The sequence below is a fragment of the Erpetoichthys calabaricus genome, chromosome 9 (assembly GCF_900747795.2).
Source record: "Erpetoichthys calabaricus chromosome 9, fErpCal1.3, whole genome shotgun sequence".
In the NCBI taxonomy this organism is placed as follows: domain Eukaryota; kingdom Metazoa; phylum Chordata; class Cladistia; order Polypteriformes; family Polypteridae; genus Erpetoichthys; species Erpetoichthys calabaricus.
Window position 1 is genome coordinate 184,995,195 of NC_041402.2, and position 19,844 is coordinate 185,015,038.

At 37.1% G+C, this 19,844-nt stretch overlaps 1 protein-coding gene and 1 long non-coding RNA gene across 6 annotated transcripts in view; one reads left to right on the forward strand and one right to left on the reverse strand.

Moving 5' to 3' along the window:
* Positions 1–19,844, forward strand: part of pip5kl1 (phosphatidylinositol-4-phosphate 5-kinase-like 1) — a 65,505-nt gene that overhangs the window by 24,401 nt on the left and 21,260 nt on the right. For 3 of the 5 annotated variants that reach the window (XM_051932177.1, XM_028808616.2, XM_051932175.1), the window contains exons 2-4: positions 8,635–8,829; positions 16,086–16,136; positions 18,518–18,672. In XM_051932177.1, the coding sequence (XP_051788137.1) occupies positions 8,635–8,829; positions 16,086–16,136; positions 18,518–18,672 (401 nt within the window). Of the gene's footprint in view, positions 1–10; positions 130–8,634; positions 8,830–16,085; positions 16,137–18,517; positions 18,673–19,844 lie in introns of those variants that run through there. The other 2 variants (XM_051932174.1, XM_051932176.1) reach the window with 2 other exon arrangements.
* LOC127529197 (uncharacterized) overlaps positions 1–19,844 on the reverse strand; it is an 81,359-nt gene that overhangs the window by 12,447 nt on the left and 49,068 nt on the right. The gene's annotated exons all lie outside the window — the stretch shown is intronic.

A 19,844-nucleotide genomic window follows, 5' to 3' on the forward strand; every position in this document is an offset into this window, starting at 1 on the left:
TAGCTATATACGGATTGCACCTGTACCAGCGATTCTCCGTGTGAGCGTCGCGACTTTTACACATAACCGTTGATTTACATGGATAGCGCACTGAAGACTTTGGTCAGCAACGATGAGAAAGCATGTAAGGTACATTCTGTCCGTGATGATGTTTCTGCGCTATTCTTAAGTCGCGTAAAAGTTGCAGTACAGCCACTGATTTTATTTTCGCTTATTCGTTTGGTCGATTGTCTTCCAGTAAAACGCTTAGTTTTGATATGATGTGATTTATGTCCAAGCATCTGCACAAGGTTTACTTATTAGTCATTACACAAGTATCAGTGTGATCGCATCATCCGGAAAGCTGACACACACTGAGTGTGCAGAAAAATACATATACGTATTATTCTTTAATATTCATTCTGTATCGTGTATAAGTCAATGTGTGAAACGCGACTAATAAAGACAGTGGACATTATGCAATTGCAATGGGAATGCGTGTAACTTTTCTCCCATTTAGCAATATAAAAATACACTCACGAAAGTATATCATTAACACTTAAACATGTATAAAATGCATGAAATGTACCTAATAGTAAAAACATGCATTAACGGAACGTTCTAACTTCTGCTATAATAGAAAAAAAAGTGAAAAAACACCAATTCTTTTTTACAATATATAGCGAATCTGAAAGACAGACATTCTGAGCTGCATATACTCTTTTTTGCTGGAAAGCAGATGCCTTGTGACAGTGAGCTGCCAGTGAGGGTTGTGTTTGCAGTCTTTCTCTTTCAAGCCCAGCTCTCTACATACGTTAGGTGGTCAGTTAGTCCTGGACTCCGAAAGGAGCTGTACTTGCACCCCTCCGTTTATCTGGGTTGTATCCGCACTGGCACACTGGGACATAATCAGGAGAGTAGCAGGTCAGTCTATATGGGCCACTGGACCTTTTCCCATTTTATATTCTTATGGTAGTGTTATCACCGATATTGATTTACCTTGTCCAGAGTTGCTTCCTGTCTTTTACGTGATGCTTTGACTCTGTATGACACTAAAATTAGATTAAGCAGATCAGAAAGTGGATGGATGCACGGATAAGTTTAAGGGTGTAGACTTCATAATGATAAGCCTGAATCTTTGTAACGATAATAATAGGAAGAATTATGCAGTGGTCAGTTTGTATTTTGTAAAATGTTTTCATTGGTCACTTTTATAAAATCCTATACAAATATTACAAGATGAATAAAAGCAAAACAAACAAAAATGCATAATATTTGACACAAAATCTAAATAAAAGGAAGAGAGTAAGACAATGAGATATAAACAGCAGTACCTGTGCAAAGAGAAATAATGCATAGCTCTGCACTAGTATTTAGTGATGTTTTTGTTAGACATTTTATTTCAAGTACTTATTAACTTGAAAACTTTATATTTTCTCTTTGTGTGTTATAATTAATATAAACCATAATTGTATTAATAGAATTCATTCATATTTATGCTGTGGAGTGGCCAGGAGGGGCTGAGCAGCAATTTGGCTAAAGTCACCAGAACTGTGACTGTGTCCGACTATGCTTGTTAAAACCAACATTCTCCCAGAATATTGTTGACTGGAGATTTTGTTTTTCTCTCCTCTCTTGTCAACAGGTTTTTTTTTCATAATTATATTATTAAGAAACGTGTATTGCAATGTTGTTTTAGCCAAAATCAATTCACTATATTTGATGCATGCTTAACCTAATTTGTATTTTTATGTATGCAAAAAGTTTAATTTGCATTGTAGCTGTAAACCTCAGGGAGTACTTCTATGCAAAAGATAAACTGAGTTCAACTGAATTCAATGTGTTCAAGGCTGTGATCAAGGGATGTGAATAGGCTTTGTGTAGTGATTTAGCAACTCAAATGCAGATGAAATGGTCTGTTAGCCAGCTCTCAATTTTGCCTATGTAGATGGCTGGACATTTCCAGAAATGCAGTAAATAAGATTTTTAGATTGAACTTGAATTTAAAAGAAGGTCCAGATACAAAGGTATTGTTGGTGACATTTTTGCAAGTGACACAGCAGCTCCCATTACAACTAAAAGTGCCTGATGAGAAATGTGGCTCTTCTCCAGTCTTAAAAATACTGCTTCTTTAAAGGCATTTTATGGTTCTTTATTGGTTTGTGTAGTTCCTCATAAGAACCATTGCTCGACAAAGCACCGTTCCATTCTGAGAAGGGTTCTCTGCATATGAAGTTGCGTTTTTTTTTTGTGCTTTGAGAAACGTCTTAATATGCAGAAAAAAACCCCAGAAATCTTTAATTTGTAGTAGACTACCTAGCAGGACACTAACAGATTAAGAAAACCTGCACTTAGCCTGTGTTATTATAAGCAAGAATCCTTTTATAATCATCTTCCATTGGTATTTCACAAATCTGTTGCCATCGTGGTTATTGACTTTATTGAGCTTTTTGATACCTTCATGTGGATGGGTCATTCGGGAACCATCTATGGTATCGCTCTGAAGAATCACTCTGTCACCTTGATTTTTAAGAGTTCTTGTGAAGTGAGGTGCAATCAAGAAGTTTGCATAGTTTAGATGGATAATGGAAGGAGATCCAGAAAGGGTTAGGAAACGAGGCTTCTGTGGAAGGATCAGTCTGCCTAAAGGGAAAATTTTGTTTGATGACCTGTGGGAGAGATAGAATGTTGTGGTGGAATGGGAAACCAGTGGGATGCAGGTTTCATTATTGGGGCTCCTCTTAGAGTGGATGTTCAAGGTTTACTCCTGGCTTGATTGACAGCCCTAGTCACAATATGAGAAAGGTATCTTCGATAAATGAAGAAACTCCTCATTCTGAATGCTTCATTACAGAAATCATTGTCGTCACCACAGAGGTGGCAGAGTCTAAGGAAATGAGTTTTTAGCATGAAAGAGATTGAAGGAGCTCTAGAGCAGGGGTCCCCAGCTCTGGTCCTGGAGGGCTGCAAGTTTTTATTTTAACCTTTTCTTAATTAGTGATCTGTTTTTGCTGCTAATTAACTTCTTTCCTACAGCCACTGTGGCCCTCCAAGAGAATGTAACTTTGTGAGTTAGTTTGCTTGTAATAGACCGAGGTTTAAGTCCTGGAAAGCCAATAGAAAGACTGGCATCTGAAAATGGTAGCGCTTTTGTGGAAACATTGAAATTAGTAATATCATTAGTAAATTCCTGTAGCTGGCAGCACCAACATAATCATTGATATATCTTTTGTCCAGTACATGTTTTAGGCAGTAAGTATACAGTATACATGTTGCAGACTGCTAAACGGGATAATTGGTGAATATTTAACAATGTGTGACTGATTGTATCAGGGACATGTATATGAGTCATTTACAAGGTGACAATAACCTCACAGCTCCTGCATTCAAAAATCCAAATATTTACTGAAAGGAAATAACCATTCTTGTAAGTCAACTGAATAAACATTGATTTCCATGCCCTACAGGACAGCAATATTAGATATTGTGTTCCCATGTGGAGCTCCTATGGTTCATATATTTGATGATATCAAGGACCAGATAATTAGATCAGAGTTTGATAGCTATCATGATGACCTATTTAAATTTAGGAAAACTCATTTAGCAATTCACACATAGATAGATAGATAGACAGACAGACAGACCGACAGATAGATAGATAGATATTCAGTCATTCTCTATCTATCTATCTATCTATCTATCTATCTATCTATCTATCTATCTATCTATCTATCTATCTTGGCATAGATAATTATTATTTTTCTTGGCATACAGCATATATGGTATACTCTGTGTGTATGTGTATATATATACTGTATAGTATATATATGGAAGCGAAGGTCTGTGATACGGTTTGCATATTTGTAGCTGGAGATCCACAAAGGGAGAAAATGAATCACATATCATAAAGTAGTTTTTATATAAAAACTACTTTATGATATGTTAAAAACTACTTTATGATACATGATTCATTTTCTCCCTTTGTGGATCTCCAGCTACAAATATATATATACACACAGTATATAAACAGCTGGACTTTATTCTGGCAGCATTGGATACTAGGCATTAAAAGTTCTTTATGGATGGAAAGTCCTTCACAGGGCAGACTCACTCCGGTGACTTTAGAGTTATAAGTGTACATAACCAAAATATTTTGGACTGAGGGAAGAACCACATGGCCAACAGAGGCATCTGTGAACACATAGAGCTCAAGCAAATTGGACACTGATGACAGCTTACTTATGAATCAGACCTGATTTCAAGTGTCATAAGGTGTAGTGTCTTATTGTGACATCTTCTTTGCTGCCCCGTTTCTGTTTGCTTGTTGTTGGTTTTGATTACTCTCATGTTATGTTTGATGCGCTAATTAACCACAATGTGATTGCACCTTTTTTTCTTATGTTCTTGGTTATGATAAGCTATCCTTGGATTTGGATGCAGATAGAAACTTATAGGGCTTTGTTTTCTGGCCTGGACTGTGTCACACTGAATTATGAGGATTCTTTTACTGTATGAATAAGACTGGCTGCTGGTTGCTGCTGCTGCCAGCCATCTATCAAGAATGTTAAGATCAACAAAGCTCAAAGCAAAGGTGCTCTGTGATTGGAGGTGGAGGCCTGTGTTAGATCTCACTCCCTCACTAGTAATAAGTCACTGGCCTGAATATCACCAGAAGGAGTAGCTTGTTCCAGATAATGGGTATTAATGAAGTACTGATGAAGACATTGACAGAGATCTGTTACCCATCACAGCCAATCTGACATGGGCTTTAAACACCAGGGTCCCTAATGTAAACAGACTAGACTTTAAGTTATATAGATTTGTTCATAGGAACTTTCGGAAAATAACTATGCATTCAAATGTATCCTTATTGTACACATTTTTATAAATAAGGTCTCTGGAATGTACTAAAAGAGGCATAAGAACTCCTTGACAATTTAACAGCTGAATGGTGTACTTTTGAAGATTTTCAGAGGGCCTTATTATGCATATGCATTCCTTATATCTTTATGATTTTTGTTGTGCCACTTTTACCTTAACTGCATGCAGTCCTTTGTACCCAGACCGGTTAAACTCGCTAGTTGGTTAATGCTACAGGTGGTTTGCTGTGCCTATTGATATTGTGTTGGTAATTATAGCATTTGTATCACAATTCTCTGGCTGCCAAATGTGGTCTAATGTTTCAGAATTTGATCAGACTCAAGAGCCTTTATACATATCTTCTACTGTTGTAATGTTCAGGCATTTTAGTTGACAAGACGTTTATGGGAACTAAAGCTGTTATTTCCTGATTTTGCCAGTCTTTGTTGTCTTCTAGAGTACACTGAATGCACTGTATATATGTGTGGATGTACAGACAGCAGATATACAGTATGCAGTGTATAAGTATATCTATCTATTATAATAAAATAATCTGGTGGGGTGATGGGCGATGATGCGATATGTATATATACATATACAGTGGGGCAAAAAAGTATTTAGTCAGCCACCAATTGTGCAAGTTCTCCCACTTAAAAAGATGAGAGAGGCCTGTAATTTTCATCATAGGTATACCTCAACTATGAGAGACAAAATGAGAAAAAATATCCAGAAAATCACATTGTCTGATTTTTAAAGAATTTATTTGCAAATTATGGTGGAAAATAAGTATTTGGTCACCTACAAACAAGCAAGATTTCTGGCTCTCAAAGACCTGTAACTTCTTCTGTAAGAGGCTCCTCTGTCCTCCACTCGTTACCTGTATTAATGGCACCTGTTTGAACTTGTTTTCAATATAAAAGACACCTGTCCACAACCTCAAACAGTCACACTCCAAACTCCACTATGGCAAAGACCAAAGAGCTGTCAAAGGACACCAGAAACAAAATTGTAGACCTGCACCAGGCTGGGAAGACTGAATCTGCAATAGGTAAGCAGCTTGGTGTGAAGAAGTCAACTGTGGGAGCAATTATTAGAAAATGGAAGACATACAAGACCACTGATAATCTCCCTCGATCTGGGGCTCCACGCAAGATCTCACCCTGTGGTGTCAAAATGATCACAAGAATGGTGAGCAAAAATCCCAGAACCACACGGGGGGACCTAGTGAATGACCTGCAGAGAGCTGTGACCAAAGTAACAAAGGCTACTATCAGTAACACACTACGCCGCCAGGGACTCAAATCCTGCAGTGCCAGACGTGTCCCCCTGCTTAAGTCAGTACATGTGCAGGCCCGTCTGAAGTTTGCTAGAAAGCATTTGGATGATCCAGAAGAGGATTGGGAGAATGTCATATGGTCAGATGAAAAAAACTCTACTCGTCGTGTTTGGAGGAGAAAGAATGCTGAGTTGCATCCAAAGAACACCATACCTACTGTAAAGCATGGGGGTGGAAACATCATGCTTTGGAGCTGTTTTTCTGCAAAGGGACCAGGACGACTGATCCGTGTAAAGGAAAGAATGAATGGGGCCATGAATCGTCAGATTTTGAGTGAAAACCTCCTTCCATCAGCAAGGGCATTGAAGATGAAATGTGGCCGAGTCTTTCAGCATGACAATGATCCCAAACACACCGCCCGGGTAACGAAGGAGTGGCTTCGTAAGAAGCATTTCAAGGTCCTGGAGTGGCCTAGCCAGTCTCCAGATCTCAACCCCATAGAAAATCTTTGGAGGGAGTTGAAAGTCCATGCTGCCCAGCGACAGCCCCAAAACATCACTGCTCTAGAGGAGATCTGCATGGAGGAATGGGCCAAAATACCAGCAACAGTGTGTGAAAACCTTGTGAAGACTTACAGAAAACGTTTGACCTCTGTCATTGCCAACAAAGGGTATATAACAAAGTATTGAGATGAACTTTTGTTATTGACCAAATACTTTTTTTCCACCATAATTTTCAAATAAATTCTTCAAAAATCAGACAATGTGATTTTCTGGATTTTTTTTTCTCATTTTGTCTCTCATAGTTGAGGTATACCTATGATGAAAATTACAGGCCTCTCTCATCTTTTTAAGTGGGAGAACTTGCACAATTGGTGGCTGACTAAATACTTTTTTGCCCCACTGTATATACACATATATATAATATACTGTATATATATTTTATGATGTGATTTATGATAAACCAATTGCAACATCAAAAAGTTTTTTTTAATGCTATCAATAATTCTGGTCACCATTAAAGTCTCATAGTTGCAGTCCTTTTGATTATCATCATTATGATTATAGTCTACATTCCATTTAGATTTTCTTTGTAAACTCACACACACACCTGGTCAATTTTAAAGTCACTTGGCTGACACCCTAATTCAACATAATTTACAACATATGTGAGATACACGAAACAAACTTAAAAACCGTAGGATGTGCAACAAAAAACTGTGTATCCTTGAGGAGAATATTCATGCACTAGCACAAACCACAACAACAACAATTTATTTCTTGTGTAGCCCAAAATCATACATGGAATGCCTCAATGACCTTTAACAGGCCCTGTTTTTTGACAGCCCACCAGCCTAACCAGAACACCATTGTGCCATTCTACAATTTATCTATGTATCTGTTTTCCAAACCTATTATTTTGTTTCCCAGATGAGGGTCCAAAATCCATGATGGCAGCAATGGTAAGAAGACAGAAACCTACGCAGTACAGGATGCTTAGTCCATCACAGGGTTCATTTGCATAGATACACACTGAGTAGCTGAAAAAATCAACAACTATTTTTTTCTTGCATAGCCCAAAATCACACAAGGAATGCCTCAGTGGGCTTTAACAGGCCCTGTTTTTTGAGAGCCCTATACCTGAACTCTCTAAGAAGACAAGACAAAACTCCTAAAAAAGCCTTGTAGGAAAAAAACTGGAAGAAATCTCAGGAAGGGCAATTCAGAGAGAAACCTCCTTTTAGGTAGGTTTGGCATGCAGTGGGTGTCAAAAGTAATCCTCTTTACAGAGCTAGATGGCCATTCTATCATGGCCACCTCAGACATACAATACAATAGTACTGCTGTGTTTTTGAACAACACTCCTTACCACGTGCAAACGCAGAGTGCCATGTCAACTTGTCAATGGCAAAATGCAATAATTGATTATACCACTCACTAAATACAGAACTAGCACATATAAGGATACAGATTTGTTCAAATATATCAAAGTGTATATCTTTGGGGTGTCAGTGGAAACTTTAGTATCAAGAGAAACGTCCGTGTATAGACAGGGACATTGTGCGTTCTCCATAGAGACAGGGAGCGGACTGGGAGCTGGTCCAAATTTCTAGGAGCTATGATGAGGCAACACTAACCACTGGGCCACAATGTTACCATATATACATGCATATTAGTGACAGCCTACATTATGTTCTCCAACCAATCTGCTCAAGATCAGTTGCATCCTTTTCTGCACTGAGGTTTTTATGTTGTGATTGGTGACTTGAGAGTTCAGTTGTTGAGGTGAATAATTTGTATGGGTTTCTTCTCTGCATTTTACTGCTTCATCAAGTCCAAATAAACTGCCACCCCAGGACACATCTTACAGAGAGAGCCAGTGATCAAAAGTATATTACTTTGGACTTAATGTATTTAATGTTATTTTAAATGATAGTAAAACTATTTAAAACTTGTTTTAGTTTGTTTAATTTCTGCATGAGTAAAGATCTTCTTTATGGAATTTTGTCTTCTTTATAGATGGAAACTCCAGAGCCACGAACAAGCTGGCACTCCCGGACAATGAAACAGCGCTTTATGTGGAAGCTTAGACAACAGTGGAAATTACTTGGCCTCTTTGAAATTGACAAAGATCATGAGTTTTACAGTTTCACCTGCATGTTGAAAGAGGGGTTAGCGGCTGCCGTCCAGAACTCCATTGACAACCCGCTACAGGTAACATAGTGACTTCATCACCCGTATTTATGTCAGCCATTCATTCAAACGAGTTACAAATAACTCTGCAACCCTGAACTGAATGAGTATTTTAGAATATGGATGGCTGGTCAGGCATATGTATCACAATGGTACAGCATTTTCCATATCTCTACAGTTATGGCGTTGACTGGTTGAAAAGTAAACCTGGAACTTTGTGTTTTTCAGTAGCATTGGTCAAGCTCTGGGATTCTGCTCTCACTATTCCTGGTTTTGAAATATTTGTTGCCTGTATGGAGTGTGTACCCTCTACCTGTACTATCTGTATTCCAATTGGTCTCACACTTTCATAATGTGTATGTGAGGTATATTGACAATTCTAAACTGGTCCTGTATTTATTTAAGAGTGTGTACTGTATATGAGTGTGCCCTCCAACAGACTGACACCCTGTCCAGGATTTGTTCCTACCTTGTGTACAGTGTTGTCAGGATAGGTTCTAACCCCACCTTGACCGTGAATTGTATAAAGCAGGTTTGAGAATGTAATGCTAATATATGTTATGCACACCCTGAGGAAACATTCACTGAAAGTGACAGAATGTGCAATCCCCTTACATAGAGTATATATGGGTGAAAACCTAAACCCAGGGCTTTGAAGTTGCCTTGCAGGAATACCTAGAAAAAAAGCCAAAAACTCAATGAGAAATTAATTTAATTAAAGGAATGGTCTCCGGTATTAGGTAGAGTCAAAGACATATTTCACTTTAGGGTTCACTTTAGAAATGGAAGTGTGTTGACATTTTCAGGACAACAGCTGGCTCATTTTTTATTAAAAAATCACTTGAGGTCAAACATTCAGTGTTGCTACATTTGCCGGTGCCATCATCTTTTATCATCAATATCACTATTGCTTGTGTTCTCTTTGAAATACTGTTGCACATTATTATGTAAAGCTTCTTCTTTTTTAAATTCTGTTGAATCAGAAAAGCAGTCAGCTTTCTATATAACAACAATAAGAGCTGCTTAAAATGTGAATTACATCTGTGTCTCTTTCGGTGTCAACTTAATTTTCTTTTTTACTAAAGTTTGTATTACTGCACTCTTAATATTTCTCAAATCACCAGCTCTTTCTTAGAAGGGTGTGGGAGCAAGATGCGTTAAAAAGAAGTATTTAAAAGAAATATTTTTTTGTTAACCATCTCAACCTTATTTTGCTCACTTGCTCACAATTCAGTCAGTTCACTTGCCTGAGAGCTGATTAATCTTTCATGTTAATCATGCTAGGTCTTGGAATGGACCTGGGCATTGGATTCAAATTCATTCCTGGAGGGTTACAGAGATAACAGTTTGTGTTTCTTCCAAACTTTAAATCGTTGGCTACTAGTCTGTGTTGCCAAAGTCTAGGTTTTGAGTTTCTAGGCTTACAGACTCAGTAGTTATGTCTATAAATACCTGGTAACCGGTAGTGGTAAATATTCTATCTCAGGTTGACACAGTGGTTGTTCCAGTTCCAGAGTCCAGAGTCTCTAACTGTTGCACACTAGTGTCTTTAAGAAGGAGCTGAAAATACATTGCTTCCAGATTGCTGAAATGGTCCCATATTGCTTTTGAACACAACTTTTGATTGATCTGTCAGACTATGTTATTTAGATGCATCAAAGGTGCTGCTGCCATACTGAGTTGTCCAGGTATTGATTTTCAGTAACTTTAATTGCTTTCTTGACCTTGCATCTGTATTTCTTATAAGTTTTCAGTAAATTTTGATTGCTGCTGGTGATTGATGATTTCGTATTAGGCACACGGTTGTCTACACATTGTTGGATAACCTCACTCAGATTTAATGAGGAATCTCTTAACATGTTCCAATTTACAGAATCAAAACAATCAGATGAACCATGGATCACTTTTCTTATTGGCCCTTCACACTTCAGTCTCTTTCAGAAGTAGGAAGAATGAGATGTGGTCTGGCTGGTCAGATTACAATAATAGCCATGTTCATTCCATGCTTTCTTCTTTAGGCATTCTGGTTTTCCCCACACATTCCAAAGATGAGCAAATTATGTTAACTGTTGACTCTAAACTAGCCGTGTGTAACTGCATGCATGAATAAATGAATGAATGAGTGAGTGAGTGAGTGAGTATAGGCAGATTGTTGTGTCCTGCAACTGTCTGGCACCCCATCCAGTGTTAGCTTTTTCCTTTTATCCGATGCTGCTGAGCTAGACTCTGGCTCCCCTTACCTGTGCTATATTGGATAGTTTCAGTAACAGATCAAAAGATATGCTATCTTTTCTGTTTAGGCTCTGTGTTTCTTACATCCATCTGTTTTCCTTACCCAATTGTTTATTTCAGGTAGCTGCTTATCCCAGCAGCGTTTGGCAGAAGATGAAAACAAACTCTGAATGAGGTGCCATTTAATTGTAGTATACTGTCTCACTGGTCCATTTTAGAGTAAACACTCAGTCAGGCCCTCATGTATCTGTAATGTGGGAGGAACACTTACATTCTTTTTTGTTTGTCTTAATGCTTATGAGAAATATTAGATAATTCAAATTATTAGTCAATATTAACCACCTGTTTTGGTTTCATTGGGTTGCTCTGTCTCTCAGCAGAAGGAAAACATTTGAATAGACTGTCATTTTGTTATTTTTTTTAAAGAGTGGGTCATCTGCATACTGTGAAGGTGAAGGTAACTTTAAGCAAAATCCTTTGATACCATCTGAGGTCATACATTACTATTTTCTGATATTAAATATATATATTGAATTTCCCATTGGGATTAATAAAGTATCTATCTATCTATCTATCTATCTATCTATCTATCTATCTATCTATCTATCTATCTATCTATCTATCTATCTATCTATCTAAGCAGTGCTACATGAAGGAACACAATTGACTCTGTCTCTTGGTAATCCTGTAGTGGAAGATTTGGAGAACAAAACACAATAAGCGAGCTGCTTCTAATTATAGCAACAATATTATAGCCGAAAGTGGGCAGATCTCTGGATCAGTCACCCTGTTAGCCTTCATAGCAGAGTGACTATAAAGCCAGGACCTTTGCTCTCCACCTGCTCGGTGAGTCAGTTAACTAAGTAATTACCATCACTGACCATCAACTGGCAATCAATAAAGCAATACAACCTAGAAAGAAAACTCAGCCAAGTGAGTGTGAAAATTACATAGAAAATAATAATTGAAAGAAAAAAAGACTAAATACTGCAACGTTGTATCATGTCTCATGTTTCATCTGATGTGTACCATATGGGGTCTTTAGTACCTTACACACTCCCATTTAAAGAGCTGGAATCTTGTAGTTTTCACTTTATGTAGGGATTACACATAAGGTAAGAGATCTAGTTAAACTCCATATGTATTATACTTTCTTACATTTCTGTGTTGTTGCTGGAATGCAATATTTTCAGATGACCTTTACAACGTTATTGGTTCCTGCCCAGGCGGAGTGGTGGCTCTGAGGCTAGGGATCTGCACTAGCAATCGGAAGGTTGCCGGTTCGAATCCCGTAAATGCCAATAGGGACTCTGCTCTGTTAGGCCCTTGAGCAAGGCCCTTAACCTGCAATTGCTGAGCGCTTTGAGTAGTGAGAAAAGCGCTATATAAATGCAAAGAATTACATTACCTGATGATGCAGAGATCTGTTTCTGGCACAACATAATAGCATTAAGCAGGCTTATGTTTTTATGGTAATTAAAATTACAGAATACTAAACTTTATATTATGTAGTGCTTGTGTATGCTGAACACCATACAAATATAGTTTGTAAATTTATTATATATTTTTACAGTTTAAAGCAGGGTTCATGGAAGATATGAAGATTTCCATTCCAGCTACAGTAGTAACTAGCAGTCAGTTATTGCCATTAACAGAACAAGCTTTGTTGTCTTAATTTTAATTGATTCACTTTTTAAGATTCTAAACCTTAAATTTCTTATTTTTTTTCCTTTAACCAGCAGCCAGTTAATAATAAGTACTGAGCTGCTTCAGGTCAAAAACATTTGCATTATGTTCTTGGAAACAAATAACCAGTACTAGAATTGTCTGGTGTGTCAAAGTGAATGCACTGACGAGCTCTGTTGTATGGGTCTCATACTCAGCTCTTGTAGGGCCACAATGCTTTTAGGTTTTCAATAAAAATAATTTTATAATTAGGAGCCAATTCTTGCTGCTAGATGTTTCTTTGTTTTATTATATAGATCTTCATGGTGCAAAGTTCAAGTTTTGATGGTTGATTCTTTCTTATTTTTGTCAGTTAACAATTATATGAGTTAAAAATAATCCAGCAGGCTGTTTCTGCAGAACAATGACGTGATGTGCTCCCCTCTCTCTCAAGCAATTTGGCTAATTTCCAGTTTACAGTTTGGATATTCCGGGAAGTGTCTTGGGGAAAACAGGTTGTGTGTGTGCGTCTTTACTAAGTGCTTACAAGCCCCAGTGAATAACATGGATAAAAGGTTTCCACAGATGAGTAATGGCCCCTTAATATCCACACACAAATGATCTAAGCAACTAGAATAATTAACAACATTAAATGGAAAATATAATGCAGTATGCATTGAAAAGAAGCATTTGAAACTCCCTTAATGCAGTGGCAGTAAAAACATACCTCAATTAAGCCATACTCATAGTGATGCTTGGGTGTGTCAATAAACAAAACGTTTTTTTACATATCAGATGTTTTGAAAGATTTTGATTGCTTGCTATTTGTGCTCTTTTGAAGGCTACAATTCCAGCAAACCACTAAAACAAAACCTGCTGAATTGTTTTCAGCAGTAGTCGATTCAGCAGTGTAGCCAGCCCAGCTCCATTGTGATTGAATGCCTGAATCAGCTTATTAGGATCTGAATCAATAGGCATCTCAGTCTTTTCACTAGATCAGTCTTGTGACATACTGCTATTCTGTAATGAAAAGAAAGAAGCTGCACATGCTTTGAGAAGGCCTTGACCAGAGTGTGCCAAAATGATAATGTACAGCATTGAAGGATCTGATGGAAGTGTGTGATGGAGTCCTCCTTACACAAGTTACAAAGATAATACCGACTGACTTGTTAAGAGAGAGATCTGGACAGAAACTTATGAAACTGCTTGTCCATCTTGACAGCAGTAACAGTGTTGACAACAAATGAGGGTGCACTATAGTATAGTGATGATGATGATTATGATAACTGTAATGCAATTAGAGAAAAAAGTGATGAGTAGAAAAGAAAAGAAACAGAGAAATATAAGGAGAAATGTGATTCCAAATGGGAAAGGTCCTGTTTTTGTGTGTTCACCAATATTCACTGGCAAAGGGCTTAGACTGAATGAGAATGAAACCAGAGGTATGGGTTGGGATTCCTTGGCAGAAGAATGTTGAGACGTGTTTAATATTTTATTTACAGTACTAGCCAAAGTACCAGCATTGCCAGGGTATAAATAAAGGGGAGAAAAACTGTCTTTTGGAAATCAATAGAAGACATACTCTTAGACAAAAGCTGTAATCCTGTGAGACAATTAAATTGTTTCCAAATTGAACTGAGATGAAAACAGTGTAAATACCTGTGGGTCTCAGAAATGATTCTGCTTTGGTCAGTACAACATTGTGTGTGCCAATGATGAACCCTTCTCCTCAGTCCCAGTACACTCCTGCTGCGTGACGGGAATCATAGCCCCCTGCATCAGTGCTTGTTTTAGAGGGTCCCTGCTAATTTAAACCCTCTTTTTGACACAACATATAGCCTACATTTTAAGCTGGACCAAAAACAATTGTATTTTTGCCTGATTAGCAAACAAACAAACAGATATTTAAATGGCTTACAATTTTATTTAGATTTACTTGCTTTCTGCATTGTTTCAAAATGTTTTTGTTATTTTTGTGATATCATGTCAATTGCTGCATAAACACCATATTAAAATCCGCACTAATGGCTTCTGTAGAAGCATTTCCTTCTGGGACAGTGTGCTCTCTAGCAGCCAGTGGATGTTGCCAGCTTAAGCATTCTTTCTTTCTTGGCTTCACACTCCCTTCTAAATGTGGGCCAGGCAACTCGGGGAAATGCCAGGCTGCTTCTCTTCCTTTGCCACATATATGGGTACCCTGCCTGTTGGTCTTCTGGGGCAAACAGTGCCTACACAGGATTTAACAGCCCTTTAGCTGCCCCTGTATTCCCATTCTGGCATACACGCTATGTACTCTATTGCCAGTGTGACTCCCAATTTTCACTGGTGTCTGTTTTGTCCTGTGGCAATCTGGTTTGACTTGATGGTTGTTCAAAACTCTGTCCATGCCATACCATTTTTCAGAGGTATTTTGAATGTGAACTGGTTTTATTAAAATAAGGGTAGTGATACTAGATGTAGAATTTGCATTTTGTCACACTTTATTAAAAGGCAAGACTGAGGCACAATTCCTAGCTTACCAGTGTATCTCTTTGGATCTGTTTTTTTACGGTGACCAGATAGATCTGCTAATATCTGCACTCACTGGCATCTCAACAAGTTGTTTTTCTTGTCCCGAGAGCCCAGTGGGGACAACCAATGCCGGGACGGTTGCTTAAAGGAATATACCACCCAAAAATTATATTTTTTATATGTTACTTACCCTATGTTGTTTGTAGGGATGACAGAGAAAAAATATCATGTTTATTATGCAAAATGGAGAGATTTATGATATAATACAAGTCAATTGTGGCCAATGCTGTGCAATGGAAACACTGTGAAAAATGTCAATGAAAAAAATCTCATGTTGCATAATCCACATGTCAGTTATGCAGCTGTATTCTCAGAATGTGAAAAACACATTTGTTTTGCTAAAATATTGTTTAATAGATGTGTCTGTAAAAAAATCAGCTTAAATCAGAAACAGGGAAAACAAACACGGGATTCAGTTTTTTATTTAAAGATTGGTCTCTTGATCAATAGACATTTTTTTTACATTATTTCAGTACATTGTACAGTATTGGTCACTGTTGGCTTGTATTACATCAGAAACATTTTTCTCTCCATTCTGCATGAAAACACAAGATTTGAAGCTTCTCTCAGCCATCACTACAAAGTAACAGCAAAAAATATAATTTTTTGGTGGAGTATTCCTTTAAGTGAGGAGAAGATGGTTTCACTTTTAAAGTGCTGCATAGTTAATGGTTCAATTCAAAAATTTCCTTTTTTGTAACTATATAAGTTTCCTGTAGCCTTGTGGTATATTTTAAAGTTTGCTTTGTAGTTAACCTCATTAATGACGTTGTGTTACTTTGCTTTTGTTTTTATCTTTTCTAATAAAGAATGAACTCTGTGAGGCCGACTTCAAGGTAGAAGTGAATCAAGTTCATGAAGTAAGTTGAGTAGATTTCTTGCATTAAAGAGATCAGGCAATAACAATTGAGTAAATATGAATTTCCATTGAAAATCTGTATTACACCAAGATAAATTGCAAAAGTTTACTGTTATGTACTATTACTCACCGTTCAAAGTGTTTTATTTATTTATTTTTAATAAAAATTCAAAGGTATTAGATAAGTCGCACTTGCTCCCCATATCAGTGACGCTATGCTTAAAAATTCATCTGTATGGAGGCATTCAACTTTTTGTCACAGTATGATCCATCAAAAGACTGTTAACAGAAAGTAGCTCCCTGTCCAAGAAGATGGAGACAGAAGGAATACACAAGTGGTAACTGGCCATCAGTATCGGTATACTCTCAGCCAGGGGTTCTCAATTACAGTCCTGGAGGTCCACACTGGCTGCAGGTTTTCACTATAACCAATTTCTTAATTAGAACCCATTTATTTACTACTAAAGCAATATGTTTTTAGGGCTTAATTTTAGTTATCATGCCTGTTACAATTCATGACCCTTAATTGCGTATTTTAGTTTTTAGCAGCTGCATGTAAGTTTTAAATTTAAATTTTGCTTGTTTTCTTAACTGGACATTAGTTAAAAATGAAATGCAAGTAACCAATAAACCAGCAGCTCTCCAGCTAACACTTCCTTTTAAACCTATACATATGCACCATGAAGTATCCATGTTAAAAAAGTATTTGGAATGAATGTTATGTTTAAATCTGTTCTGGTCCACAAAACACATGAATAATGTTTTCAAAATAGGAAACTCTACCGTGCAATTGATATTTCTCTTGGATGAATGAAAGCACTAATAAGCCAAATAGTTAAATACCAAGTTTCATTATCAGCAATGACTGTCTTCTAATTAGGAAACTAGTTGGAAGGAAAACCTGCAGCCACTGCGGCCCTCCAGGACTGTGATTGAGGGCCCTTGCTCTAAGCTATGGAGCTTTAGGGCAAAGATGAACTTTAGTAGATGACTTTATTTTTTTGGCCATTGTCAGATTTCAGGGGAGCACTGCAAAATGGGGATACACTTGTCTGTCTCATAGAGTCCTTCGTAGTCCACTGTCTGGCAGTAGATGACCTCAGAAGGAAACTTGAGAACATTTTTTCTTGGAGCAGCTCTCAGTACATGGGCTTTTAAATGAGTATCAGAACTTGGGGTGATGGAAAGCTGAGAGGTGCCAGACAGTGCTGGTCGTCCCAGTATTTTAAATTATCTTCCACGACTCCAGGAAGTGATTCCACAGTTTACCACGAAGAGAACCCTGTCATGGCTGCCACATCTTTCACTTCCAACTATATTTAAATTCAATGCTTGAACCTGAAGTATGTTTTACCTTTTCTTTGTAAGTCTCAAATATTTTGCAAGACATTGTGGTTTGTTTTCTTCAACAAATTCTTGGCTAACCTTTAACGATTAAGTGCTTATTAGTACAAGCCACTATCAGCAATTTACAGTGAAAGTGGTTAAGGTTAGCCACATTTCAGCTGAAGCTATTTTTGAGATAATCATTGGCCAGATTTGCCTGTTAGACTGTACTGTCTGGGTTATGCATCTTAGTGTTTCTCTTCCCTGTGAGATACAGTAAATCGTTAAGAAAAAGCATTCAGTTTTAAGGCCACACTTTTTGATGCTATCAATTATTTATACTATTTGTTTGTAAACTGTGGATAGATTACTTACAGGTAGATTAAATATTTCAGTAGATGGCAGTCTTGCACTTCATAGCATTTAAGCTGCCTGCTAAAGTCTGCTTTTGGCCATGATGTTTGCATGTTCTCCCTGCCTACACCGAGATTTCAAATGGAACTTATTTGCATAAGAGCCTTTCCATGTAAAATGTGCACTTTAGAATAACTTAAAACCCCCTTTCATTTGCACAATGATCAAGATAAAGAATGTGATGGATATGTGTCAAGTTTGAAGGTTGGTTTCTGTTGGAATTGGATCTGGCTCCTTTTGTTCTACTCGGCACAATGATTTCAGAAAATGCATTGAGATCTGACAATGAACATACACAGATGCAAATTATCCCAAATAGTGAACTAACACTAAAACTATGACTTGCAAGACAATTTTTAAAGTTTTTTTTTTTTTTTTGAAAAAAAAAAAAATCATAATATTGATTTTTTGTTAAATAAAACATTTTGGTATAAAAGGAGCAATCTATTTAAACCAGAGTTACATTAGTTTAGTTTAGACCAGATTAGATTAACTTTATTAGTTCCAAGGGAAATACAGCATTCAGTTAATCATCAGCAAGGCTCCCATTGTTTCAGTCAAAGCAAGCAGGTAAATTGTATGTTAAATATGTAATGCATTTTTTAATATTCTTTGTTGTGTCTGATTACTTTACCTTGTTAGAGTTTCAAGATGCGGACGTATGCAGGCCCTGTCTTTGCTCATTTTCGGCAGACACTAGGAATGACAGAAAAAGAATACCAGCTATCACTGAGTTCAGAAGGTTTTTATTTACAATTCATCAGCAATTCAAAAAGCAAAGCAGATTTCTTTCTCACGTAAGTCTACCAAATTTATTTTACCTTTTTTCTTTTTTTCTGTTTGGTGGTGCACTGGTTTGCCAATAAAATAAGGTCAAGTATGGTTGGCTGAGACAGTGGCCAAAAGAAAATAATCCAGGATAAATTATATAATATGTCATAAAAAAGTTACTAAAGGCACAAAGCAGTTTTTTCCATTGTGTTACTGAACCAGGTCTTGGATTACCACCTGAGCTGCACATAATAATCAGTTAAATTATGACAGAAAGAAGCAGCACTAGATTTATGCCTTGCTTTTGTTCTGGCTAGACTGTGCATCTTTAACTTATGTTGCTTCAGCTTCCTTGCAACCCTGCCCTGGATAAATGGGTTATGAAAACTGATGGATGGATGGATAAAATTGGCAATCCTTAAATGAGTAGCCTGTCTTCAGCTTATACAGATAGTGGCCAGTTTGAGCATTATTATTATTATTTGCTCTGACCTATAATTTTTTGTCCCATTCCTCCAGTATTTAGGATGACTCAATGTACATGTGTATTGCATCGTATATATATTGATTTATGTCATTTTTTAAAATTTTATTAATTTCTGGAATCTGTTTAAAGTGTCCATCACAATGTCTGTTAAAAGTCTCTTAAATTTGTATCTTACATGTTTAGTTAAAAGGGCAGGCAGGAGAAGCAAAAATTTGAGTTTCATTTTGCATTCAGTTTTGCATTATACTTTTATTGTTGTTTTTTGAAACTATTTTGTGTGTTTTACTGTTTTAAAGCTATCCTTTTTCATTGTTTTACATTTTTCCAAAACAAATGCATATATTTTTGTCTCAGAGAGCATTTTTTACATGCCATCCTGCTGTCAGGTATACTGTTTGTTTGATTTTTAGAAATTTATCACACCATGTTCTCCCTAGCATTTTAAATGCCCTGTGAGCATTTTGGTCTGGAGCTGTGGCTGGTGTGTGGTTATATGAATAAGTGTTATAACATTTGTGGGTGTGTGGATGAGTATTACTTGTACTTATGGGTCTGAGGGTAAGTTATGGGGCATGCGTGTGATGGTATGTGGGAGAATTTGTCAGCTGTAATGTGCGTTTGTGAATGTGTGTCTATGTCATTGTGTTAGACCACTGATGACTCTGATTCAAATATGTTTTCAATTTACTACTTCTATTAGCTTCCCTTTGA